Source organism: Saimiri boliviensis, chromosome 15 (genome assembly GCF_048565385.1).
Source record: "Saimiri boliviensis isolate mSaiBol1 chromosome 15, mSaiBol1.pri, whole genome shotgun sequence".
Taxonomy (NCBI): domain Eukaryota; kingdom Metazoa; phylum Chordata; class Mammalia; order Primates; family Cebidae; genus Saimiri; species Saimiri boliviensis.
Genome location: NC_133463.1, coordinates 7,836,132 through 7,862,326, shown reverse-complemented (window position 1 = coordinate 7,862,326; position 26,195 = coordinate 7,836,132). Strand labels below are relative to the sequence as shown.

The following is a 26,195-nucleotide window of genomic DNA, read 5'->3' as shown; positions in this document are numbered from 1 at the left end:
AATCTCCTGGATCAGCCTCCTGAGTAGCTGAGACTACAGGCACACACCACCACGACTGGCTAATTTTTGTATTTTTAGTAGAGACGGGGTTTCACCACGTTAGACTGGTCTCGAACTCCTGACCTCATGATTCGCCTGCCTCGGCCTCCCTAAGTGCTGGGATTATAGGCTGGGATTATAATTTTTTGGCTGTATAATGCTTTAAAGGACTGAGGAAAAACCTTGCCTTGAAAAAGAAATCATGACAAAATAGAAATATGTAGAAGCCACAAATTAAAGGACAAAAATTACCTTGCTCTTAACAAACCAAAATAAAAATAACTTTCTGGACTCAGTATTCAAACATGTCAACTGCATATCACTAATTTAACATGAACTTAAGAAAGCAAAATGTAACAAAGCAAACTTAAGTAAGCCAACCACTCCACCACCTGGTCTGCCTATGCCAGGGATGTGGGAGTCATTTCGAGATGCTGGGGTTTGCCTCGTCAACCCTTCCCCTCTAGTGTCTTCGGCTGGCCTTGCTAGGCCCTCACCATGTCCCTTTGGACTCCTGAATTCGTTTTCTAATGTCTTCTGCCCTTGGTCTTCTCCAATTCATTTTGCAGGCCTATTGGTCTTTCAAACATCCAAATTTGGTGATATCAACGGGCTAAAATCCAAGGGCTTCCCAAGATAAAATCCAAACCCTGGCTTGATGCCCAAATCTCTCCATGTTCTCCGACTGTCCCTTTTCTAAGTCTCCTCCTGCTGCCTACCACCAGCCCTGACAGTTTGGTAAGCACCCTCCCAGTCCCTGTCTGCCACAACAGTCTGTGTACACTTGCAGTGATCACACAACTTCATGCTTGTCCCCTGGGCTTGCCTGGTCCTGTCTCCTGGGATGTCCCCATCCTGCTGTGTTTCTGGAAATCCCCTTTTCACCCTCCTTGGTCTATCTGCAGCCTTCCCAAGTACCTTTCTCATTCCTTCCCGCCCCTTTGTGGACGGCTCACCACCAAGCCCTGGTAAGCGCTGAGCATGTGGCCAGGGGTCCTGGTCTGCCCGCCCCCATCTCTGGGAGCTCCATGACAGGAGAGGCCCTGCTTCTTTACCCTGGCTTTCCTGTCGGCACCTAGTGGGAAATAACCTGCAGACTTATAATTAGAGCTACAAGGCACAAAATTGTGAGAACAATCTGACCTCCTTAATTTTATTTTATTATGATTTTTTTTTTTTTTTTTTTTGAGATGGAGTTTCACTCTCGTTGCCCAGGCTGGAGTGCAATGATCCGATCTCTGCTCACTGCAACCTCCGCCTCCCAGATGCCCCAGCCTCCCAAGAAGCTGGGATTACAGGCGTGCGCCACCACATTCGGCTAATTTTTTGTATTTTTAGTAGACATGGGTTTTCACCATGTTGGCCAGGCTGGTATTGAACTCCTGACCTCAGCTGACCCACCTGCTTCGGCCTCCCAAAGTGCTAGGATTACAGAAGTGAGCCACTGCACCCAGGCTGTCTCCTAAATTTTAGATTTGAAGAAACAGAGACTCTGACAGGTGGAAACTTGCCCAGTCTCATTCATTTGATCATTTCTTGAATGTGAAATGGCCAGCCTGGGGAAAACCTTGTCAATGTCAGTATCTCATCTGTGACGCTGTGCTCTGCAACATCAGGATACCTACATATAAGATTTTTTCTCAGAATAACAGGATAATTTTACTTAAAGGAATGTCTTAGGGTATAATATTTGTAAACAGCGTTCACAGTCAAACGCAGACTCCAGGGGATACTTTTTCCATAAAAATGCACAACATTTTTCAGAGATTTCAGAGGACACTTGGGACCCCTCTGCAGGTCCACAGTCAAAGGGATCTGAATACTGTGACTGCGGGTGCAACTATGTTCTGGGTCAAGCTAAACATGACCAAACCGAGAAGGAGTGATTAGGTTGGTGCAAAAGTAATCAGTTTTTGCCATTAGAAGTAACAGCGATTACTTTTGTTCTTTGAGATGGAGTTTCACTCTTGTCTCCCAGGCTGGAGTGCAATGGCACGGTGCGGTCTCGGCTCACTGCAACCTCCGCCTCCCGGGTTCAAGCGATTGTCCTGCCTCAGCCTCCCCAGTAGCTGGGATTACAGGCGCCTGCCACTGTGCCCGGCTAATTTTTGTATCTTTAGTAGAGATGGGGTTTCATCATGTCCATCAGGCTGGTCTCAAACTCCTGACCTCAGGTGATCCACCCGCCTCGGCCTCCCAAAGTGCTGGGATTACAAGCATGAACCAGCACGCCCTGCCTATAGCAGTTACTTTTGCACCAACTGAATAATTTTACCAGCAGCCCTGGAAGAAGGCATTTCGTAGTCACATACCTCCTTAGGGGAAAGGATAGATATGTAGTCTTCATAGATGATCCTTGCTTTCTCTTCAATAATGTTTTTATTAGCTTCCTTTTTCAGTTCCTCACAGGCCATCCAGAAGAGCATGTTTTCTTCACTGAATTCTGTTCGGAGGAACTCACGGAATGCATTCCTTCCTGCTGGAGTGACCATTAATTTGTCAAATGACTGAGCCCAGGCGTTGACTTCTTCCAGAGTAGGAGCAGGGCTTCGTGGAGAGTGAAACAGAGGCGGTAAAAGGGAACTGTTATTGGTAGTTAATTGGAATTTCATCATTAGAAACGTATCTTTTCCTCCTCCAAGAATGAAAAACAGATGCGTTTAGGCCCTTTTAGGAAGGGAAAGAGCTGTTTTCGTTTCCTTAAGCCTTTGAGAAAAACGCATGAATATGATACTTTCCAATTGTTTGCTGGATTGCATACGGAAAGGCTTGCAAGCCAAGTTGCTAGAATCGCTGCTAAGAACATGCTTGTTTACAACTGGGCATATCTTGCAATATTTTAAAAACTGTAAATGCAAAGAAAAATCCTACAACCCTATGACCCAAAATCCCCTGCAATGAGTTCTGAACTCTGACAGAACTAAATCAGACTTGACATTAAACCTCTAGATCAGGCGTCCCCAAACTGCGGCCCCCTGAGGCCATTTATCTGCCCCCCCCCACCCCCGCCGCACTTCAGGAAGGGGCACTTCTTTCATTGGTGGTCAGTGAGAGGAGCACAGTATGTGGCGGCCCTCCAACGGTCTGAGGGACAGTGAACTGGCCCCCTGTGTAAAAAGTTTGGGGACGCCTGCTCTAGAACAATAGGGCAAGTGTCTGTTTAATGTATTTTGAAATTCTGTAATATGTGAGAAAGAGAATATATGTAATATAAATGCAAGTTATGAAAGGTGACAATAAAACACTTTGTTTTTGACACAGTCTGCGCTGCCAAGGCTGGAGGGCAAGGGTGTGATCACCGCTCACTGCAGCCTCGACATCCTGGGCTCATGTGAGTCTCTTGCCTTGGACTCCCAAGTAGCTAGGACTACAGGCGCCTGCCGCCACGCCCAACTAACTTTTCCCGTTCTTGGTACAGTCAGGTCTCACTATGTTGCCCAGGCTGGTCTCGAACTCTTGGGCTGAAGCGATCCACCCACCTTGGCCTCCCAGACTGCTGGGATTACAGGTGTGAGCCACTGTGACCGGCTCCCCCATTTTTTTTTTTAAAATTACAAACGTTTAAAAAATATAATTAGGGGCTCCAAGTGCACTTTTGTAACATGGGTATATTGCACAATGGTGACGCCTGGGCTGTTAGTGTAGTCATCACATTGTACTCACTAGGTAATTTCTCATCCTTTACCTCCCTCCCACCCTCCCATCCACCTCTCTGAGTCTCCAGTGTAAGTGAACACTAATGAATGTGCCATTTTCTGTACGAACCAGAACAGCACTGCCAATGCTGCATTGATTTTGGTGCTACTTCTACTTGCTGCTCTCTCCCGGCTCTGTCTCCTAGCGAACTGCTGCACTTGATCGTGGGCTTATCCCTTTGAGTTAATTCTTACTTCTGTCATAATTGTTTTGAGGTGAGCAAACACAGCTTAACAATGATCCTTAATATCTCTTTTATCTTATTTCCATAGTTTTAAATGTATGTATGTAACACTGAAAAATATAGTCTTTAGGTTTGATTGATTTATTTTTATTTATTTATTTTATTTTTTTGAGACAGAGTCTCTCTCTGTCACCCAGGCTGGAGTGCAATGGCGTGATCTCAGCTCACTGCGACCTCTGCCTCCTGGGTTCAAGCGATTCTCCTGCCTCAGCCTCCCAAGTACCTGGGATTACTGGTGCCTACCACCACACCTGGCTAATTTTTTGTATTTTTAATAGAGACAGGATTTCACCATTGCCAGGCTGGTCTGGAATTCCTGACCTCAGGTGATCCGCCCACCTTGGCCTCCCAAACTGCTGGGATTATGGGTGTGAGCCACTGTGCCCAGCAGTTTTTTTAAAAATCAAAATGGTTGACTCTATCTTGTCTTCTGCAACTTGCTTTTTCCACTCAACATTAAGTTTCTAAGATTCCCCCGTGGTGTTGTGTGTGGCCAGATCCTGAGTAGGATGTACCTCTACCTTTCCATTCTTGAACAATCCTATTGGGTTGCAGTATCACCGTTACACTGGCCTCTCAGATACTGCATTCGTTATCCTAGAGTTGCCTGATCTTGGAATGATCTATTCCCGGAATGTTTTGTGGCCCTTGCCTGTGAAACCATCTGGATCCAGTGTCTCTTCTGTAGAAAGCTATTATGGGTTAAATTGTGCCCCTGAGAACGATACGTTGTAGTTCTAACCTGCTGTACCTCAGAATGGGACCTTATTTAGAAGTAAGGTCTTTGCAGATTTGGTGAAGTTAGATGAGGTCATTAGGATGAGATCTAATCTAAATGACTGGTATCGTGGAAGGGGAAATCTGGACACAGACACAGACATGCACAGGGTGAAGATGCCATGGGGAAGCACAGGGATGAGACAGCCACGTGACTTGAGTGAGGTATCTATAAGCCAAGGAATGACGTGCACTCTGGCAACCACCCAAAGCTGGAAGAACCAGGAAGGATCCTCCCCTGGGGCTGTAAGAGTATAGAGGAAGCATGGCCTGCTGACACCTTGATTTTGGACTTCCAGCCTCAAGAACTGGGAGGGAACAAGTTTCTGTCATTTTAAGCTACCCAGATTTTGGTACTTTGTTACAGCACTTGGGAGACCAACGCTGGCGGATCACCTGTGGTCAGCCTGGACAACATGGTGAAACCCCGTCTCTGAAAAATACAAAAATTAGCCGGGTGTGATGGCGTGAGCCTGTAATCCCAGCTACTCAGGAGGCTGAGGCAGGAGGGTCACTTGAACCTGGGAGGCGGAGGTTGCAGTGAGCCAAGACTGCATCACTGCACTCCAGCCTGGGCAACAGAGCTAGACTCCTTCTCAAAAAAAAAAAAAAAAAGAAAAAAGAAAAAAAAAAGGAATGGGTTAACAGTGTTTAATCTCTTAGAGGTTAGATTAGTTTCTTTACTTATACATCATTTAATTTTTGGCAAGCATCGATAACTCTTTCTTTCTCTCTCTCCCTTTTATTTTTTTATTTTTTATTTATTTTTTTTTTTGAGACGGAGTTTCGCTCTTGTTACCCAGGCTGGAGTGCAATGGCACGATCTCGGCTCACCGCAACCTCCACCTCCTGGGTTTAGGCAATTCTCCTGCCTCAGCCTCCTGAGTAGCTGGGATTATAGGCACGCGCCACCATGCCCAGCTAATTTTTTGTATTTTTAGTAGAGACGGGGTTTCACCATGTTGACCAGGTTGGTCTCGATCTCTCGACCTTGTGATCCGCCCGCCTCGGCCTCCCAAAGTGCTGGGATTACAGGCTTGAGCCACCGCGCCCGGCCTATTTTTAAAATTAACTAATTAATTATTTTTGAGACAGAATCTTGCTCTGTCTCCCAGGCTGGAGTGCAGTGGTGCAATCTTGGCTCACTGCAAACTCTGCCTCCAGGTTCAGGCAATTATCCCTGCCTCAGCCTCCCGAACAGCTGGGATTACAGGTGTGTGCCACCATGCCCAGCTAATTTTTGTATTTTAATAGAGACAGGGTCTCACCATGTTGGCCAGGCTGGTCTCGAACTCCTGACCTCAGGTGATCCACCCACCTCAGCCTTCCAAAGTGCTGGGATTACAGTCGTGAGCCACTGTGCCCAGTCAGTGTTTTATTTTTACAAGTACATTATAAAAAAATGAAATAACATAATATATTTTGTTAGGAAGCATTTATTTCTATTTGCAATTAGCAAAGGGATTAGACTAATAACGGAAATTATTTCTCTCCCTGTCATGCAATGAATTAAATGGAATTCTGCAGGGGAGGAGTGTGAGGCCACATAGCGATTGGCTGTTACTAAATTGCAGTTAGAGAAGGTGCATGTTCTATAGAAACGTACAAGGCAAAGAAAAGAAAGAGGTTGATGTTTCTTTAAGTTTAGTGAGGTAAAAAACGTGCTATTTCACCTTTCTTCCCAGGTTGGAAGGTCTGCTCTGAGTTCGTGGGAAGCTATTGCGGGCCTCTGATCTTCCTGGTTTCTAACAGTGAGACTGCAAAAAAACCCAAAAAACAACAAAAAAACACACACACATTTACATGTTGACAGCTCAGTCTCTGCCAAGAAAATATTTTAAAGAGAACTTCAGATCCCCAAGTATTAATAGAATTTCTTCCGCTCCTTGGAAAATAAAAATGGCCCTAGTTAGTTTTTCCCAAGCAAACCAAAAGTATGGCAATAAGGTACCAGAAACACAAATTATACTTATTTAAAACATTGTGGTTTCTACTATTGAGGAAGAGTTAGGAATTATTGTGCTCAACTGTACTTAGAATAATAATTTTTTTCATAAAAACAGATTCATTAGAAAATAGTTAAAAAAAAAAAAAAAAAAAAAGGGCTGGGCATGGTGGCTCATGCCTGTAATCCCAGCACTTTGGGAGGCCAAGGCAGGAGGATCACTTGAGGCCAGGAGTTCAAGACCAGCCTGGGCATCATAGCAAGACCCCCATCTCTATTTAATACCAAAATTTTAGAAATGAAAATAGTAAAAAAGTAAGATTGTCAGGAATGTTTTGGGGTTTCATTTCATTTTCTGTATCTTAAAAAAAGTATACATCCTCTAGGCTTTGTTTCCAGTCAAAATGGAGGCTTCATATTTATAGGCACATATACAAAAATAGTAGAGAAAACTGGGAAAGTGCATAACCGGTCTACTGTTGTATTTCTCAAGAGTTTGTTTTCTTATACACATTCTGTATGTTTGTCTGTAAACTTATTCCAAGTATTTTTGTTGTTATTGTAAATGGAATTTATACTTTAATCTCATCTTCAAAGTGGCTATTGTTTGTAATATGAATACTATTACTATTATTTTTATTATTATTATCTTGAGACGGAGTCTTGCTCTGTCACCCAGGCTGCAGTGCTGTGGCACGATCTCAGCTCACTGCAACCTCCACCTCCTGGGTTCAAGCAATTCTTGTGCCTCAGCCTCCTGAGTAGCTGGGACTACAGGTGTGCGCCAACACACCCAGCTAATTTTTGTATTTTTAGTAAAGACAGGGTTTCCCCATGTTGGCCAGGCTGGTTTCAAACTCCTGACCTCAAGTGATCCACCCACCCGGACCTCCCAAAGTGCTGAGATTACAGGCATGAGCCACCTCACCCGGCCACTTTTTAAATCACTTACTGACCTGTCATTTATATGCCATAGAGTTTATCTGTTGAAAGTGTACAATTCAGCGGTTTTTAGTATACTCACAAAGTTGTACAACCATCCCTAACATCTAATTCCAGAACACCGTCATCACCCGCAAAAGAAATACCACCCGTTAGCAGTCACTGCTCATCACCTGTATCTCCCCACTCCACCAGTCCTAGGCAAGGCGGAATCCACTTCCTGTCTCTCCAGATTTGCCCGTTCTGGAGCGAGATCTTCAGTGGCTGTCTCCTTTCACTTGGCATAACGTTTTCACACTCAACCCATGCCCTAGCATGTATCGGTACTTGATTTCTTTTTCCAGTTGAATAATATCTTATTGTTTGGATAGACACATCGCATTCTGTTTATCCGTTCATCAGCAAATAGACATTTGGGTTGTTTCCACATTTTGGCTGCATGAATCATGCTGCTATGCACTTTTCTGTGCAGGTAGGTGCAAATATATATTTGTGTTTCTCTTAAGTAGAAACCTCGGAGTAGAACTGCGGAGTCATATGGTAACTTGAGTTTGAACATTTTGAGGAACTCCTAAACTGTTTTACAAAGCAATTGTGCCATTTCACGTGGTGATATTTGAGGGATCCAATTTCTCCATGTCCTTGCCAACAGTTACTCTTGGTCTTCTTTATTCTAGCTTTACAAGTGGGTGTGAAGTGGTATTTCATTGTGGGTTTGATTTGCATTTTGCTAGTGACTACTGACACGGAACTTCTTTTCATGTATTTACTAGCGATTTGTACAGCTTCTTTGGAGGGATGTATATTCAGATCTTTTGACTATTTCTAAATTTATTTATTTGTATTTTCTTATTGAAATGGAAGGGTTCTTTATTTTAGATCCGAGGCCTAAAGACTATTATTTTAATGTTAATTTTATATCTTTATTTCTGAATTATTTTGTGTTTGTATCGGTTATAACTAGAATTCTCTTGGGGTTTCATCTGCAAATAGGGAGAATTTTACCTCTTTATTTCCAATTCTTAGGCCTCCAGTCGTTTTCCCTGTCTAATTAGCTAACACCTAAAATACACTGTTAAATACTAGTAGAGATTGTGGGCATTTTGCCTTATTCTTGATTTTAGCAGGAATGCTTTCAGCATCCCGTCAACTTAAAAATGGATTTTTATCACTGACAATTTGAGTTTTCTTTATGTTGTTGCTGCTGTATTTTCTATTCCTTTTATTATATCTTTTCTTAACATTCTTTATTTCATAAAAGTTTTCCAGCCTGTTTTCAGCACATCTGTTTTTATAAGTTTTCAGTGTGTAGTGTGTGTGTGTGTGTGTGTGTGTGTGTGTGTGTGTGTGTGTGTTGGGGGGGCGCTTTGTTTTTCTTTAAAGACAAAATGATTAGAAATGCAGGGACCCTTTTGACTTCTTTCATGATGCCAGGGCTAAAAAGTTTCGGTAAATAATGGCTTCTTTAAAAAAAAAAAAAATCCAACAGAGAAAAAACTTGAGAGGCATCTGGGTGGTACTGTCTCCACATGACTTCCGAGGCTTCTTTTGTAAGCAGAACACATGACTGCACAGTGGGTATGCAGAAGCAAAGAGGAAAATAAAGATGAATTTGACAGGAGAGTCCTCAGAGGACCAGAAGCTGTACCGCAAACTAAATAATGCAGAATTATTTAAGCTTTGACATATTTTTTTGCCTCATTCCAAGTAAGAATGTTTTTTAAAGAGACAATGTGTTTTTGAAAAAGAGAAGAATATGTTTTTTGTGTTTTCTTTACTGTGCTCCACTGTCATTGTTGCAGCAGAACTAGAGAACGTCTATAGCAGCCCAGATAGCTGCTCACAGTGTTTTAGGACTATTCAGCAAAAGAAGACCCATGGCGCCGGGCGCGGTGGCTCACGCCTGTAATCCCAGCACTTTGGGAGGCCGAGGTGGGCGGATCACGAGGTCAAGAGATCGAGACCATCCTGGCCAACTTGGTGAAACCCCATCTCTACTAAACATACAAAAAAAATTAGCCGGGCATGGTGGCACGCAGCTGTGGTCCCAGCTACTCGGGAGGCTGAGGCAGGAGAATTGCTTGAACCCGGGAGGCGGAGGTTGCGGTGAGCTGAGATTGCGCCACTGCATTCCAGCCTGGCGACAGAGCAAGACTCCGTCTCAAAATAAAAAAAAAAATAAAATAAAAAGAAGAACACCTATGGCCAGATGTAGTTTGGAAAAATTTTGAGTGATAAAGAGAAAACTTTCTGGAAAGGAAAAATAAGTTTATATTCAAGAGAACAAGAATCAGCATGCCCTCCCTTGTAACACCAAATCTTACCAGAGGGCTTACAGCAGCATGTCGAGAAAGATTCACAAGTACTTAGAAAACGTACTGCCATTTATCTTTCTTGAAAACTGACTTGACTATGTGTATTAATACGGATAGATTTCAAAAGTGTGGCAAAAGAAAGCAAGGAAATTCACTATTCAAACAACTGAAGTTTGCTGTGCACCTCGTTTCTCTCTCTACGTCTTTCAGTGCATAGTTATGCTACTATATTATATTCATGATCATATTTTTAAACATAGTATAACTGCAATTATGTAATATGTATTGCTTTATAATTTGTTTGTTTGTTTTTTTCCTCTAGCATATGAATTTATTTCTGAGACAAGGTCTCACTTTGTTGCCCAGGCTGGAGTGCAGTGGCATGATCACAGCCCACTGCTGCCTTGAGCTCCTGGGTTCAAGTGATCCTTCCACCTCAGCTTCTAGAGGATCTGGGACTACAGGCACATGCATACCTAGCTAAATATATTTTTTTTAGTGGAGGCAGGGTCTTGCTATGTTGCCCTGGCTGGTTTCAAACTCCTGGGCTCAAGCAGTCTTTCTGCCTTGGCCTCCCAAAGTGCTGGGATTACAGGCGTGAGCCACTATGCCTAACCTATTTATTTGTTTACTTTAGCTTTTCTAGTATATGAATTTAAATGCTGTATAGTAGTGCATTGTGTAATTCTATCACAATATATTCATTCATTCTCCTGTTTATGTCCTTTAGAACCATTTTCATTTTTGCTCACTCAGATGAATGCTGTAGTGAATTCTCTCATATCTGTCCCCTTTTGCAGGGGTGTGAGACGTTTTTCCAGGGTATAGGTTTTTCTTTCCTTTTTATTTTTGAGACAGTGTCTCACTCTGTCCCACATGCTAGAGTGCAGTGATGCAATCATAGTTCACTACAGCCTCAACTTCCTGGGGCTCAAGCAATCCTCCCACCTCAGCCTCCAGAGTAGCTGGGACTACAGGTGTGCACCACCATGCCTGGCTAATTTTTGTGCTTTTTGTAAAGACTGGGTTTCACCATGTTGCCCAGGCTGGTCTTGAGCTCCTGGGCTCAGGTGATCTGCCAGGGTATAGGTTTTAAATGGGTGTATATTTAACTTTCATTTATCTGATCCTTGTTAGTGGCAGTACAAGCAGATTATTTTCTGTTCCATTTCATTTGCTTACTCTTTTGGTTGTTATTTTTTTTATTAATGTATTTTAATGTTCTTTATTCTGGATATGAATTATTTGTTAATTGCATCGTAAGTATCTTCTCTGAGTATGTTTTCTCTTTTCATTTTATTTTTGTACCTTTTGTTAAATATATTTTTAAAATAGCTTTATTAAGATATAATTTGGCCAGGCACGGTGCCTCATGCCTGTTATCCTAGCACTTTGGGAGGATTAGGCAGGCAGATCACCTGAGGTCAGGAGTTCAAGACCAGCCTGGTCAAGATGGTGAAACCCTGTCTCTACTCCAAATACAAAAAATAAGCTGGGCATAGTGGTATGAGACTGTCATCTCAACTACTTGGGTGGCTGAGATATGGGAATCGCTTGAACCCAAGAGGCAGAGGTTGCAGTGAGCTAAGATTGCGCCATTGCACTCCAGCCTGGGCCACAGAGTGAGACTCCATCTCAAAAAAGAAAAGAAAAAAGAAAAAAAAAGAAAGAAAAAAAAAAGATATAATTTGCACACTATACAAGTTGCCAAATTGAATCATATCATTCTGTGGCTTTTAGTATATTTACAGAATAATATAAATATTGCCATGATTTAGAACATTTCATCATCCCAAAAAGGAACTCTGTACACATTAGCAGTAACTTCATCTTCCTTATTCCTAGGCAACTGCTCATCTACTTTCTGTCTCTATGGATTCACCTATTCCGGACATTTCATGTAAGTGTCATAATAAAATATGGGTCTTTTGTGTCTAGTTTCTTTCACTTAGGCCCTGGTGGTGTGCACGGGAAAACACGTGGGTGTTCGGGGGTGCCCTAGATGAGGAAGACACCAGTGGTGGCCGGACTGCGTTTAGGGGCCTTCATTCTCACTCTGCAAGTAGGTCTCCGTGTGGAAATGGGACGATCCCTTGAGAGATGTGCAGGACGTCGGGGTGCAGGTGAGACTCCAGCCAACGTTCACTCCTGCCCCTCCCTGCTTTCTCTGCTGCCCCCCACAGGCTGCGGTAGGCTGCCCAGATGCTGACCGGAACAAACGTATTGTCCTAACAGGGTTAGGCTAGTGGGCTGGGCAGGTGATTTCACAATTCATGCTATATTTTGGTGGTGTCAAGACTTCATTCCTTTTTCTTTTTTTTTCTTTTTCTTTTCTTTTTTTTTTTTTGGTGAGACAGAGTTTTGCTCTTGGTGCCCAGGCTGGAGTGCAATGGTGTGATCTCAGCTCATTGCAGCCTCTGCCTCCTGGGTTCAAGTGATTCTCCTGTCTCAGTCTCCCAAGTAGCTGGGATTACAGGCACACACCACTACGCCTGGCGGAGTTTTTGTATTTTTCTTTTTAGTACAGACAGGGTTTCACCATGTTGGCCAGGCTGGTCTTGAACTCCTGACTTTAGGTGATCCACCTGCCTCGGCCTCCCAAAGTGCTGGGATTACAAGTGAGAGCTACCGTACCCAGCCACTTCATTCTTTTTATGGCCAAATAATATTCCACTGTATGGAATACCATATTTTATATATACATTCGTTGACAGGAATTTTTTTCCCGCTTTTTCACTATTATGAATCATGCTGCTATAAACATTCATGTATGAGTCTTTATGTGAACATGTTTTTCTTTCTATTGTTAAACACATCTTAATGTTTTAATGTAGCCACATTTATGAATCGTTTCCTTTTATAGAATTTGCTTTATCTTTTTAAAAATAATTCTTCCCAACACCAACATGATAAAAACATTACCTTGTATTTTCTTCTTTGCTTTTAAGCCATTTGGAGTTGATCTTTTTTTAAAGGTGGGAATTGATTTTTGTATATGGTGCAATGTAGGAATAGAAATATATTTTTATGTATTTGGATACCAAGTCGGAAGAACAATCTTCCTGGTTTGCCTGAGGTTTTTAGGTTTTCTGGGCTGTGGGACTTCTCAGTGCTAAAACTCAGCAATGAGGCTGAGTTGGTACCCAAATCCCAGGTATTCTCCTGTTTACTGAATAGTTTATTTTCCCCTTTGCTGATGCTACTTTTGTCACATGTTGGTAGGTTTTCTAGATGTATTGTCTTCTACTGATGTTAAAACTATACGGTGTATTTTTGGACTAATTATGAATGCCATTACTTTTGAAATAAAATTTTCTTAAAATATTTTTTTCTAAGAAAGTCTAAATTACTTGATTTGTCCATTGTTGACAAGAGATTGTTTGCAGCTATGGTTTCACACTTTTTAACACAAAAGTAATTGCCACATTTTATAGCGATATCTGACCCCTCTGTATCTACCATCGTTATTTGTTTTCTGGATCTTTCCTCTGGGTTCACTTTTTTCCCACTGAAGTAGGCCCTTTCTTAGGTTCTTTTAGATTTGCAGGCAATAAACTCCGTTGGTTTTTCTATGCCTGAAAATGTCTTTTTTTAAACCCACATTCTTGAATTAGAGTTTGACCAAGTTTTCAGTTACTTTTCCCCAGCACTTTGAAGACATTGCTCTATTGTCTCTTCTACACACACCCAAGTGCTACAGAAGTGTTGGCTATGATGGTCATGACAGCGTCTAGGTACAGATTCTTATCCTTTATTTGCTCTATTTGGTACCCGTAGGAGGAGCCTGCTCTGGGACCTGCCCAGCCCGCTAGCCTAACCCTGTTAGGACAATACGTTTGTTCCGGTCAGCATCTGGGCAGCCTACCACGCCCTGCGGGAGGCAGCAGAGGAGGCAGGGAGGGGCAGGAGTGACCGTCGGCTGGAGTCTCGCCTGCATCCCTACGTCCGGCACATCCCTCAGGGGATCGTCCCATTTCCACACGGAGACCTACTTGCAGCGTGAAAATGAGGGCCCCTAAACGCAGTCTGGCCACCACCGGTGTCTTCCTCCTCTAGGGCAGCCGCGAACACCCACGCGTTTCCCGTGCCCACCACCAGGGCCTCTCGTCTGGTTTCCTGCAGAGCTGCACGGATTCCTACTGGGGGCTGAAGTCTCACCTCGACACTGCCTAGCCCTCGTCAGTCCCATGCCACGTTTCCCCTGGCTGTGGGAACGAAGAGACCATCGGTGGTTATCAGGATCTCACTGGTGGATGTTCAGTGGCTGCGTCCCTTCCTCCAGATTGGAAATTCTTGGAAATTAATACCAGCCTGAATCGGGCAGGAGCCACCGACCTTCGGGGATTTCACTTTCAACCTCCAATCTCCTCCCCAGCGATCAGTTCTGTTAGTTCCGTATCACGGTTCGTGATCGGTCCAATAGCAGTTTTTCTTCTTTCCCACCAGACGTTGATCTAACTTATTGCCAACCCTCCATACTTTTAGGATGATTTGATTGCGAAAGGGGTGCACAGACTTGGCTGGCACTAAGCACTCTTCAGATCTAAGGTGTCAAAGCTGTAACCTAAGGTTCCCATGATTTAAGGTGTAAATTCTCTCTTTTCCTCCAGACTACTCAGAGGGTCACGGATGTTTGATCTTCAAGTCGTTTCTTTCCTTTTAAAGCAATGACTGTGCGTCTTTCTCTACCTGGTAAGTTAGCATATATTTAAATATTTGTCTCTAACGCACGTCTTTTGACATCTCTATTTACTACAAAACAAAATTTATGAAATGGAAGCAACAATCCACAGGCTCCCTCTACTTCATGGCCCCAACATGTAAGGCCTATCTTAGATCCTAACCAGGATTGCCCGAGTTCACTTCTTTCTAACCATTTCTGCCCAAATGTTGATAATCAATTGGGAACCACCTCAGCTTGTTCTTTAGTTGTTTAACACACATTGGCCTGATTTGAGGGATCTGAGCATAAGCCCCTTGAGAGCTAGACAGGCATAGACACTTGTTATTTCTGGGGTGTCCCTCCGTCTCAGGCATATAGTAGTTTTTAAAAAAAACACCGGATTAACCATAGGCTGCCACCATTCAGGGGTGCCACTTCCCAGTCAGGAGCACATTAATTAAAAAGCCCCAAACCTTACCACGAGCAGCTACAACAGCAGCACCAGCAGAAGCAGCATGCGTTGGACCCACGGCTTCCCACTCCCGGCTGGCCTGGGGCGGCGCCTGGGGCGTCCGGGGCGGCGGGCACCTGCCGCTTGCGCATCTCCATCCGCTCTGATCCCATCGGCTGCAACAGGGAGAGGAACAAAGCGGGAGGAGGCTGCAGCGTAATGAAGGCGTCAGCCCAGGGGGTCAGCTGTTTGGATCATTGAAAAGATGCAATTGCTAATTCTGGTAAAATTTAGTGGTTAGAATCTTAGGATCAATTAGTGTATCCAACATGTAATGCCCATCCTCTGCCAAGCATAAAGATGCATTCCAGGGATAAACTAGCAGATGGAAAGCCCCGCCTTAGGCGCTCACAGTTCAGTTAGGGAGACAGACACACACGCACTGAAGACTCCGCAGTCAGTGCTAGCAAGGCCGTTTCCAGCTCCAGGCATCCCTGTGGCCTGAACCAAAGGGGAACAGGGATGGTGGCAGCTTCAAGAGGCTGCCCGTGAGGCCAACACGCAGTTATAGGAGGTCAACATGGGAAGGGCGGCCCAGCTAATGCAGGCTGAGGAGCGGTGAGAAGAGGAGGGCAGTCCTGGAGGCCAGAGTGGCTGGAGTCACATCTTTCCTAGCTGCGTCACCTTGCAGAAGTGACCCAAATTGGGGAGTGGAAGCACTCAGAACCCCGCCTGGTACAGAGTAATTGCTCAATTGTCCCCAGGAAGCCAGGCGGCAGAGCCAGACTGTGGCGTGCCCAGACCTGTCTTGTCATCCATCCCAGGGACGGTCACCCTCGCCTACCTCAATGGAAGCCAAGCCATAGGACACAAAACATCTGTGCCTTTCAGCCTCTGCCCTGTTGTTGGGGACTCCAAGAATGTGGAAGAAGAGAGACATAAAAGCAGCATGAGAAGCAAAAAACTGATAAGCCCATTGTACGTTAGATACTATCACTTGATGGAGCTAATTGCAAGCTAATATCAAGGACACATTAAAGAACCATAAATAGGCCGGGTGCGGTGGCTCACGCCTGTAATCCCAGCACTTTGGGAGGCCGAGGCGGGTGGATCACGAGGTCAAGAGATCGAGACCATCCTGGTCAACATGGTGAAACCCTGTCTCTACTAAAAATACAAAAAATTAGCTGGGCATGGTGGCGCGTGCCTGTAATCCCAGCTGCTCGGGAGGCTGAGGCAGGAGCATTGCCTGAACCCAGGAGGCGGAGGTTGCGGTGAGCCGAGATCGCGCCATTGCACTCCAGCCTGGGTAACAAGAGTGAAACTCTGTCTCAAAAAAAAAAAAAAAAAAAAAAGAAGAACCATAAATAGAACTTTGGAATTAATTTCTGGATCTATTATTCTACTTCAACATTAGATTTGTCTGTTCCTATTGATTATTTTCCAATCCTCTATACTACTGGACTTTGTTCTAATTATTATTATTATTATTTTTTGAAACAGAGTCTCGTCCTGTCACCCAGTCTGGAGTGCAGTAGCGCGATCTTGACTCACTGCAACCTCTGCCTCCCAGGTTCAAACGATTCTCCTGCCTCAGCCTCCCAAGTAGCTGGAATTACAGGCACCCGTCACCACAACCAGCTAATTTTTGTATTTTTAGTAGAGATAGGGTTTCACCATGTTGGCAAGGCTGGTCTGGAATTCCTGACCTTGTGATTCACCTGCCACAGACTCCCAATGTGCTGGAGTTATAGGTATGAGCCACCATGCCCAGCCTTAATTAGTCTTGCATGTAAGTTTCAGGACCACAAGAAAGACAGATCAAAGGGCTTTACTGCTCTTTCATCCACTGTGAAAACAATGCTCCCAACATCCAGAGACTGCCCACAGTGCTCTGCTGGGGTTACTGAGCTGGTGTGGCTAGAAGGTGGAGGCAGAGACGTGGTCAGCCACAGTCATGCTTTATGGGCACCACAGGGAGATGGCTTCAAAGGCAGAAGCTCTGGGCTCAAGGTGACTCCAGGCATCACCTCTTCACCTCACCTATGGAGGAGACAGCCTATCCAGCGTTCCACTTCATTCACTCAATTCAGGACACTGAGGCTGCAGAAGGCAGCACAATCTCCAAACTAAGATGTTTTGAACAAAAGATGCTCCCCGTAACTATTATTTCCTACGAGATATTGATGCAACTTGCCTCATTAAAAAAACATATCCCTTGGGAGGCCGAGGTGGGCAGATCACTTGAGGTCAGGAGTTTGAGACCAGCCTGGCCAACATGGTGAATCCCTGTCTCTACTAAAAATACAAAAAAAAAATTAGCTGGGTGTGGTGGTTCGCGCCTGTCATCCCAGCTACTCAAAAGTCCGAGGCAAGAGAATCACTTGAACCCGGGAGGCGGAGGTTACAGCTAGCAGAGATTGTGCCTCTGCACTTCAGCCTGGGTGACAGTGAGACTCCGTCTCAAGAAAAAAAGAAAACCATATCCTAATTAATTTCCAAAAGCAGGAAGGATTGTGACATGGTGCTGCCCCAAGGTCTCAGGGAAGTCCTGTTTCAACATCTTGATCACACTGGGTCTTCCCAGTGAGTCCATGAAATATCTGTTCACTGAAATCCTCTCTTACATGTGAGGTAAGGGTCTCTTCAAACAGGTTTTGCAGATTTTGGATAGGTTTATTCCTGAATATTTCGTAGACTAATTTTTGCTGCTGTCATAAATGACATCTTCCCCTGGCACCCAACTGTGTTTTTAAAATAGATATTTTGGCATATAGGAAGGCTGAGAATACTATATTGAATTCTCTTACGGTACCAGTAATTTTTCTGTTGATTCTCTAACTAGATGATCATACCGACTATAAATAATCACACTAGTCTCTTTGCTGCCTGTACCTTTTTAAGGTATCTGTTCTTACCCTGGTCTTATTTCACTGGACAGGAAGTTGAGTAAATATTGAAAAGCAGCAATAGTACTAGGCATCTTTGTCTTCTTCAAGATGTTCTTTAGTGAGAAGACTGTTAGTGTTTTGCTGATATATATGCTGTGCGTTGGAGGTTTCTGGAAGATAACATTTCAAGTTAAGCAGGCTTTCTTTCACTATTTGCATGGTATAAAATAAGTTGTGCTAACTTATTAACATTAAAAAAATTTTACAAATGTTAACCCTCTAGTCCTATGTCATAAGCTAGCATATTTTATTTGTTTATATGCATCTATCTCTTTGTAAATATCTGGAAGAACTTTAATGACTGAGTGAGCTAACTCTAGAGAACATCAAAAGATTGCTTAGAACCAAATATAGCCATTAGAAGCAAAAGGGAAATTCTATCACAGTCTGTTCTTACACTTTTTTTTTTTTTTCTTTTTTTTGAGACAGCATTTCACTCCTGTCACCCAGGCAGGCTGGAGTGCAATGGCGCGATCTCGGCTCACTGCAACCTCCACCTCCCGGGTTCAAGCAATTCTCCTGCCTCAGCCCCCCAAGTGGCTAGCATTACAGGTGCCTGTCACCATGCCTGGCTAATTTTTATATTTTTAGTAGATATGGGGGCCAGGCTGATCTCGAACTCCTGACTTTAGGTGATCTGCCTGCCTCAACCTCCCAAAGCGCTGGGATTACAAGTATAAGCCACCACACCCAGCCTGTTCTTATACTTTTTAAAAAGAAATTTTGAGGCCGGGCGCGGTGGCTCAAGCCTGTAATCCCAGCACTTTGGGAGGCTGAGGCGGGTGGATCACAAGGTCAAGAGATCGAGACCATCCTGGTCAACATGGTGAAACCCTGTCTCTACTAAAAATACAAAAAAGTAGCTGGGCATGGTGGCACATGCCTGTAATCCCAGCTACTCAGGAGGCTGAGGCAGGAGAATTGCCTGAATCCAGGAGGTGGAGGTTGCGGTGAGCCGAGATTGCGTCATTGCACTCCAGCCTGGGTAACAAGAGCGAAACTCCGTCTCAAAAAAAAAAAAAAAAAATTTTTTTTGAGACTGGAGAGCTCTGGAATCATACACATTTTTAAAAACATCTTTATTGGGGTCTAACAGACATCCAATAAACTGCACATGTTGAAAGTGTATAATTTGATAAGTTTTGACATGTATATCTGGGAAGCCATCACCACAACCAAGATGGTGAACACATGATCACCCTCAAAAGTTTTCTCAAAATCCTGCCTCTTGAGAATTTCTCTTTTATTGCCTCTGCTTTGGGTGCTCACTGACTTGCTTTCTCTCTATATCCATTAATTTGCATTTTATTGAATTTTATATAAAAGGAACCATACAACATCTATTTTTCTTTTTGGTCTGGTTTCCTTCACGTAGCATAATTGTTTTGTATGAGCCACTACGCCCGGCCATATTGATATGTAACAATATGTAACTGTTTGTTTATCCATTCATTTATTGATAGACTTAGACCTTTTTGATTGCTAAAAAGATTAGATATATTAAAACATTATCTTTTTTTGAACATAAAAATCTTTTTTTCTTCTTTTTTTGAGATGGAGTTTCACTCTTCTTGCCCAGGCTGGAGTGTAGCAGTGTGATCTCGGCTCACCGCAACCTCTGTCTCCTGGTTTCAAGTGATTCTCCTGCCTTGGCCTCCTGAGTAGCTGGGATTATAGGCACTTGCCACCACACCCTGCTAATTTTGTATTTTTAGTAGAGACGAGGTTTCTCCATATTGTTCAGGCTGGTCTCGAACTCCTGATCTTCGGTTATCCACCTGCCTTGGCCTCCCAAAGTGCTGGGATTACAGGCGTGGGCCACCACGCCAGGCCGAACATGAAAGTCTTTGATCAGACTAAATTAGAAGAGAATATTATTAAGACTGTATTCATGTTTACTGAACTATAATTTTGACATTGTAAGTCATTTAAAGATTTGATAACTAAGGGTACAGAAATACATGCTATTCCTGGAAACAATCTCTCACCTCTCTGTGCAAAAAAATTCTAAATTAATGGGAATGGCTTTCACTCCCTTGCTAAATGTTGGAGTGTGTAGTGGTGGGCATGATCATTCATACTATACAAGCTGCTGTCTGTGGAGTAAGGCAAGAGCCTGAGGGGAACCAAAAGTGTTAATAAAACATGAATATTAAAAAGCAGCAAATGCAGGAGGCTGAGGCAGGAGAATTGCTTGAACCCGGGAGGTGGAGGTTACGGTGAGCTGAGATCGCGCCATTGCACTCCAGCCGGGTAATAAGAGCGAAACTCCGTCTCAAAAAAAAAAAAAAAAAAAAAAAGCAGCAAATGTTAGTAATTACTGAAGTTGACTAACACACAGGGTTTGTTATACTATCCTCTTCATATTTGTGTGGTTGAAAGTTTCCTTAATGAGGTTTTTAAAATGTTAAATTCTGTTAGATTAAAAAAAAGATCTATTTAGATGAGCGTATCAGTTTCCTCCTTTGAATAGTTAATGAAGTGAGTTAAGGCATTTCTTAATGTTAAGTCAGCCTTACCTTACTAAGCAAACTCTTCTTAGGACTAAAAGATAATTACTCTTTCATTATACTACTAAAATAAATGCTACCTATTTACGAGATTGTAAAAAGATGCCATGAATGTATATGTTAATTCCACTAGTCCTTTCAGACATCGGAATAGGGTCTAATTAGCCAAACGAGCTTCCTACATCTTCTCTTTTGCCTTCATCATATCTGTGCGAGAACTTTGTGCATATATCATTTCGCTCTGTCCTTTCTAAATAGCATGGGACCAATGCCTTTTGACAGTGCTTGTCTCTCCTTTTATAGTGTGTCTTTAGGGAGAATGCTGCGCATCATTTCACTGTCCTTTGGGATGACCATGTAAGTCACACGCATCATCCTCCAGGTACTGGCTGCCTTCACCTGACAGTTCTGGGGCTCCGAAGTTAGATGAATGTGAAATCATCGTTAGCAACCTCATATGCTTACATGTATGGGATTTCAAAAGCAGCCTGAAGGCCGAACACAGTGCCTCACGCCTGTAATCCCAGCATTTTAGGAGGCTGAGGCGGGCAGATCACTTGAGCCAAGAAGTTTGAGACCAGCCTGGGCAACATGGAGAAACCCAATCTCTACAAAACAAACAAACAAACAAACAAACATGTGCACCATACCCAAATGTAATTAGCTGGGTATGGTGCACATGCCTGTAGTCGCAGCGACTCAGTCGAGGAGCTGAGGTGAGAGGATTGTTTGACCCCAGGAGGGTGAGGCTGCAGTCAGCTGTGATTGTGCCACTGCGCTCCAGCCTGGGTGACCGAGTGAGACCTTGTCTCAAAAAAGTCCCCAAAACCAAAAAACAAGAAAAGCAGCCTGAGGAAATGGGAATAATACAGGTTAATAACTCATTAAATATTTCAGATCTCAACCAGGAGATAATCCTTCTCAACTAAGGCTTTTTTCCAAATCCCTGGGAACTGGACATTTATGAGGACTTTCAAAATTCAGCTAAAAACCAAGGCAAACTCTTAATTTTGATCACAGTATTTTGGAACTGAAAAGCAGTAACTAGTTTTGAAAAAATTTTAACCTAACTGTAATTATCTCAGAGAAGCTATTTATTATTACTTGTTAGAGATAGAATCTTGCTGTGTCACCCAGGCTGGAGTGTAGTGGTGGGATCTCGGCTCACTGTAACCTCTGCCTCTTGGGTTCAAGTGATTCTCCTGCCTCAGCCTCCCGGAGCAGCTGGGATTACAGGTGCCTGTCAGCATGCCTGGCTAATTTTTATATTTTTAGTAGAGACGGGGTTTCACCATATTGGCCAGGCTGGTGTCAAATTCCTGACCTCAAGGGATCCTCCTGTCTCAGCCTCCCCAAAGTGCTGGGATCAGAGGTGTGGGTGACCGTGCACTGCCCAGAGGTTATTTCCTATTTTCTGGTAAACACACTTAGTTGCCAAATTCCATTAATAGTTTTTATTTTCACTATAGTTCCCAAATCCTGAAAATAGCCGTTAATGAATTACACATTGGGAATGCAATGAAACTCTAAGTATCGTGTTTAAAAGTATCTACTGTCTCTTAAGGCCTAAGATTCAACCTTCTATTCTAGAAAGATACAGAATCACAGATGAACCCCAAAATACATAAATTCAAAGTCTTCTTCAAAGACCCTAAGAAGCAGGATCCTACTATTGTGATAGTTAGGACAATAATATAAGAAAATTTGAGAAGACGGATTCTCCTGGAGACGACCTAAATCCCAAATCCATTTTCTTTTTTGACAGGATCTCACTCTGTTCCCCAGCCTGCAGTACAGTGGTGTGAACACTGCTCACTGCAGCTTCAACTTCTTGGGCTCAAGCAATCCTCCTGCCCAAGTCTCTCAAGTAGCAGGAACTACCGATGTGCGCCACCATATCCAGCTAATTAAACTTTTTTTTTGTAGACTTGGACTCCCGCACAATAGTAGTGGGAGACTTTGACACCACATTGTTAATATTCGACGGGTCAATGAGATAGAAAATTAATAGGAACATTTATGATTTGAACTCAGACCTGGAACAAGTAAACTCCGTGAATATTTATAATTCTTCACCCCAGGCCCACAGAACATACATTTTTCTCAGTATCATATTACACCTATTTTGAAAGTGACCACATAAATAGAAGTTAATCACTCTTCAGGATTTGCCTAGCATTTCACAGACTTAAATGAAATATTGGTTGGCTGTTTGTTATTTTCTTCCCTTATTCCTTCCTGTCTCCACTGTTAAGTACAATTATCGGCATAAAAGAGATTTTTAATACGTATTTTTAGATTGCATTCCAGCCTGGGCAATAGAGCAAGACTCCTGTTCTCTCTCCCCCTTTCTCTTTCTCTTTCTTTCTTTGCGGCCCTCCCCTGCTCCATGACGCGCGCCTCCCTCCCCTCCTCCGCCAAGAAAAAAAAAGAGAAAATATCAACATAAGACAAAGGAAGTTAGTAAGGGAGAATAAAAGGAACAGAGGAGTCATGAAATATATAGAAAGCAAAAAGAAAAACACAAAGGTAAATCTAACCATATCTATGATGACTTGAAAAGCGAGTGGATTAAACAATCCAATCGAAAGATAGATTGCCAGAATGAATACAAACATAATCCAACTATATATTGTCTACAAGAGACACATTTTAGATTCAAAAATGCAAATAGAAAGTGAAAGGACGGAAAAATATGTATCTGGCAACAGCAACCATAAGACAGCTGGAGTGGCTATAATAATACCCAATAAAATACTATTAAACACGAAAGTTACTAGAGATTAATAGGGACATTTTATAATGATAAAAGAGCTAATGTCTCAGGAAGAAAAAACAATTATAAATATATATACACCCAATAACAGAACCACAAAATACATGAAGCAAAAACTGACAGAATTGAAGGGAAAAACTGACAATTCAACAATAACAGTAATGAAGTTCAATACCTTGCTTTCACTAATGGACAGAACAACTAGGTAGATGATCAGCAAGGATATGAATAGAGGACATCAGGACACTATAAACTAACTACACCTAACAGATATCTACAGAGCACTCCACCTGCATCAGTGGAATACACACTCTTCTCAAATACACATGAAAATTCTCCAAAATAGACCATCTAACAGGCCATGAAACAACCTCAATAGATTTAAATCATTATTATAATACAAAGTATGTTTTCCAAACACAATGGAATAGAAAATAGAAATAGAAAAATACAAGAGAGAAAACTCATGAAACCAAAGCTAGATGTTTGAAAAGATCAGCAAAATTGAAAAACCTTAGCTAGTTGACCAAGACAAGCATAAGACTCACATTATCAAAATCAGGAATGAACGATGGGAAGTTACTACTAATCTTACAGAAGTAAAAAGAATGATAAGGGAACAATATGAACAAAGGTATGCCAACAAATTAGAAAACTTAGATGAAATGGAAAAAAAAAACCCTGAAAAATCATGAACTAAAAAACTTAACTAAAGAAGAAAAAATTGAAATATAACTAACAAGTAAAGAGATTGAGTTAGTAATTTTAAAAAATCCCACAAAGAAAAGCCCACATCTGTTCAGGCTGGTGTATTTAAAAAAAAAAAAAAAAAGAAAGAAAGAAAAGAAAAAGAAAAAAAAGAAAGTTCAGCTTGGATCAAGTTGGCTTCACTGGTGAATTCTCCAAATATTTAGCAAAGAATGACTACAAACTCTTCAGAAATTGTTCCAAAAAATGGAAGAGGAGTGAATACTTCCCAACTTTCTCTCTGAGACCAATATTATTCTGATACCAAAACCAAATAAAGACAACGTAATCATCTTCTATGAAAACAGTTGCAAAAATCTTAAAATACTAGCAAACTGAATCTAGCAACCTGCAAAAAAGGATTATATGCCATGACCAAGTAGAATTTAATGTAAGCATGCAAAGTTAGTTTAACATAAAAAATAAATGTAATAGCCATATCAATAAAATAATAGACAAAAATCACAGTAGACTGAGAAAAATTATTTGGCCAGGCACAGTGGCTCACACCTGTATTCCCAGTATTTTGGGAGGCTGAGATGGGTGGATCACCTGCAGTCAGGAGTTTAAGACCAACCTGGCCAACATGGTGAAATCCTATCTCTACTAAAAAATACAAAAATTAGCCAGGCGTGGTGACATGCGCCTGTAATCTCAGCTACTCAGGAGGCTGAAGCAGAAGACTCACTTGAGCCCAGAAGGCAGAGGTTGCAGTGAGCTGAGACTGCGCCACTGCACTCCAGCCTGGGCAACAGAGTGAGACTCCATCTCAAAAAGAAATTATTTGACAAAATCTAATGCATTTCACGATAAATAATATTCCGCAAAATAGGCATATTTAGGAAGAAAACTTCCTAAACCTGACCAAGGGCACCTACAACACACCTATATCTAAGATCATATTAAACATTGAAAGACTCATGGCTTTCTCTTTAAGATCAGAAATAAGAAAAAGAAATCTGCTTTCACCCTTTCTCTTCATACTATATTGAAAGCTCCAGCCTGGGCAATCAGGCAAGAAAAATAAATAAAAGGCATTCAAATTGAAAAGGAAGTAAAACTATCTCTAATTGCAAATGACATGATCTTGCTTATTAAAAAATCCTAAGAATTCCACTGAAAACAAACAAACAAAAAACCTATTAGAACTAATAAATGAGTTTGGCAAAGTTGCAGGATACAATATTAACAAACAAAAATTAATTGTATTCTGTACATTAGCAGTGAACATTCTGGAAGTGATATTAAGAAAATAATTCCAATAATAGTGTCAAAATAATAAAATAATTAGGGATAAATTAAATAAAAGAATTATAAGATTTATACACTGGAAACCATAAAACAATTATTGAAAGTAAAGAGTATCTAAATAAGGCTGGGCAGATGACTCATGTCTATAATCCTAGCACTTTGGGAGGCCAAGGTGGGTGGATCACTTGAGCCCAGGAGTTTAAGTTCAGCCTAGACAACAGGGTGAAACCCCTTCTCTACTAAAAATACTAAAAATTAGGTGTGCATGGTGGTGTGTGCCTGTAGTCCCAGCTACTCAGGAAGCTGAAGTGGGAGGATCACATAGCCCAGGAAGTGGAGGCTGATGAGCCAAGATCACATCACTGTGCTCCGGCCTGGGCAATGGGAGTAAGACTCTGTCTCCCAAACAAATAAACAAACAAAAACAAAAACAAAAAACCCTCAATAAATGGAAAGACATCCATATTTATAAAATACCAGACATAATATTGTTAGGATGGCAACATTCCTCAAGTTAATGTACAGATATTATGCAATATTATCCCTATCAAAATCCCAGGTGCCCGTTTTGTTTAGTTTTTAGAGATAGGGTCTCACTATGTTGCCCAGGCTGGACAACATAACACCTGGTCTCTCAGGTGATCCTCCTTTCTCAGTCTCCTGAGTAGGTCAGGAGAGCTACTTGGACAAAAAGGCCAAGCCAATTCAACGTGGGAAGGAACAGTCTTTTCAACAAATGGTGCTGATAGTAGTGAATATCTACATGCAAAATAGTAAAGTAAGACCCTTACCTCACACCATACACACAGATTAACTCAAGTGGATCTAAATCTAAGAGCTAAAACTACAAAATGCTTAGAAGAAAACATGACAGAAAATCTTCATGAC

General features: G+C 42.3%; 1 protein-coding gene across 4 annotated transcripts in view; it reads right to left on the bottom strand.

Annotated features, from left to right (window-relative positions):
* RGS20 (regulator of G protein signaling 20) overlaps positions 1-26,195 on the bottom strand; it is a 102,811-nt gene that overhangs the window by 5,227 nt on the left and 71,389 nt on the right. For all 4 annotated transcript variants that reach the window (XM_039464512.2, XM_074386656.1, XM_039464510.2 and 1 more), the window contains 3 exons: positions 15,100-15,248; positions 6,430-6,513; positions 2,352-2,586 (listed from right to left, as the gene is read on the bottom strand). In XM_039464512.2, the coding sequence (XP_039320446.2) occupies positions 2,352-2,586; positions 6,430-6,513; positions 15,100-15,248 (468 nt within the window). The remainder of the gene's footprint in view (positions 1-2,351; positions 2,587-6,429; positions 6,514-15,099; positions 15,249-26,195) is intronic.